This window comes from Macrotis lagotis, chromosome 2 (genome assembly GCF_037893015.1).
Source record: "Macrotis lagotis isolate mMagLag1 chromosome 2, bilby.v1.9.chrom.fasta, whole genome shotgun sequence".
Classification (NCBI taxonomy): Eukaryota; Metazoa; Chordata; class Mammalia; order Peramelemorphia; family Peramelidae; genus Macrotis; species Macrotis lagotis.
Window position 1 is genome coordinate 238410502 of NC_133659.1, and position 1750 is coordinate 238412251.

At 40.5% G+C, this 1750-nt stretch overlaps 1 protein-coding gene across 1 annotated transcript; it reads right to left on the reverse strand.

The window, feature by feature from the left end:
• Positions 1–573: 573 nt before the first annotated feature.
• LOC141512132 (olfactory receptor 2B11-like) lies at positions 574–1530 on the reverse strand. Its single transcript, XM_074221002.1, has one exon. It carries the CDS (start codon positions 1528–1530, stop codon positions 574–576), a length of 957 nt encoding a protein of 318 aa, XP_074077103.1.
• Between the last annotated feature and the right edge of the window lie 220 nt (positions 1531–1750).

Below are 1750 nucleotides of genomic sequence, written 5' to 3' on the forward strand. Positions count from 1 at the left end.
CATGGCAATAACAATATTGTAAAGACTTAAATACTCAGATTATTACAATTACAACCATGACTCCAGAACACCTGCAATGATATGTTGCCCCAATCCCTTCAGGGAGATCAGGTCACAGACTGAGACATATTTTATGGTCTTAATTAATGGGAGAATTTTATTTTGCTTGACTAGGCATAGGAGATGACAATTGGATTCAGTGCTTAGTACACTGTATTTAATAAACTTCTGTTGACTTAATTTGACTTATTAATTATAAAAGGAAATGAATAGTTAGAGTAATATGTCAAAGACACACTTGGGAAAAAAAGTCACAATATCATTAAAGATCCCATAGAGTGAATCTCTAATGGTACAATGGTACAATGGTACAATCTCAGGCACTGTGACATAAGAGCATTTTGGAGAGGAAGATTTTCCTCTTCTAATATCAACACTTGGACTTCCAAGTATTTTGTCCTTAAACTAAACATTTTATTCCTTCTACAAGAATCCCCAAGAGCTTCAAAAATTTTTAAGCATCCTTGCATAAGGAAATAAATGAATTCATACTGAGTAAGGAATTCCTGTTGCTCAGCTCTGAAAGAGTTTCCAGCACCTTCCCCAAAGTCTTCTCAGCGCTCCCTTCACATCTTTGTTTCTTAGAGTGTAGATGAAGGGGTTAAGGGTAGGAGTAATGATAGAGTAGAAGAGGGATATGAACTTGCCTTGTTCCTGGGAGTAGCTAGAAGGGGGCTGAAGGTACATATAGATTGCAGGCAAATAGAAAAGGGACACCACCACCAAGTGGGAGGAGCAGGTCCCAAAAGCTTTTCTCTGTCCCTTAGAAGATTTGATTCTCATCACAGCCTGGGCAATAAAGGCATAAGAGATAAGAATGAGGACCAGGGGCACTAGCACAAAGAAGGCTACCAACACAGCCAATGTGGCATCATTAATGTGTGTGTTGGCACATGACAATTTAATCATAGCAGGCACCTCACAGAAGAAGTTGTTCAGTACCCGCTGCCCACAGAAAGGTAGTTGAACTGTGAGCACAACTTGAACCAAAGAATTTCCAAAGCCACTGAACCAGGCAGTGGCCACCAGCTGCTGGCACAAAGGGCGATGCATAATAACTGCATAGCGGAGCGGCTTACAGATGGCCACATATCGATCAAGAGCCATGGCAGCTAGGACCACACATTCAGTACAGCCTAGCCAGTGGAAGATGGCATACTGCACTGTGCAACCTCCATAGCTGATAGTCTTTCTTGAGCTACCCATGTTGAACAGCATCTGTGGTACAGTGGTAGTGGTATAGCAAAGATCCAGAAAGGACAAGTGACTGAGGAAAATGTACATGGGACTGCTCAGCAGAGGATCCAGTCTAGACACCAATATGATGGCAATATTTCCTAGGACTGCCAAAACATAGGATACCAGGAGGATGACAAAAAGGGGCAGCTCTAGCCATGGCCTGTCAGAGACTCCCAAAAGGAAGAAATCCCCAGCAAAAGCTCCTAATATACTTTGGTTGTTACTTCTCATACTGCTTCATATTCTGATACCTATAAAGAATCAAGAAAACTGGAATGAAAGAAAAACCAATCCAGGGAAATAATTTTACTTCTCTCTGATTTACTAGATTTAATATCAAACTGCTAAAGATAAAGGAGTATATTACATAGGAGAATCAGTCAGGAGACTTTTGTTACCTAAAAAGTTTTCTTAAGTGTCTGGAAAACAATGGTGCAAAAAAAATCAATGT

What these genes read in the sequence shown, in the direction of transcription:
- LOC141512132 (XM_074221002.1), bottom strand. Translation starts at nt 1,530, where the DNA reads ATGAGAAGTAACAACCAAAGTATATTAGGAGCTTTTGCTGGGGATTTC.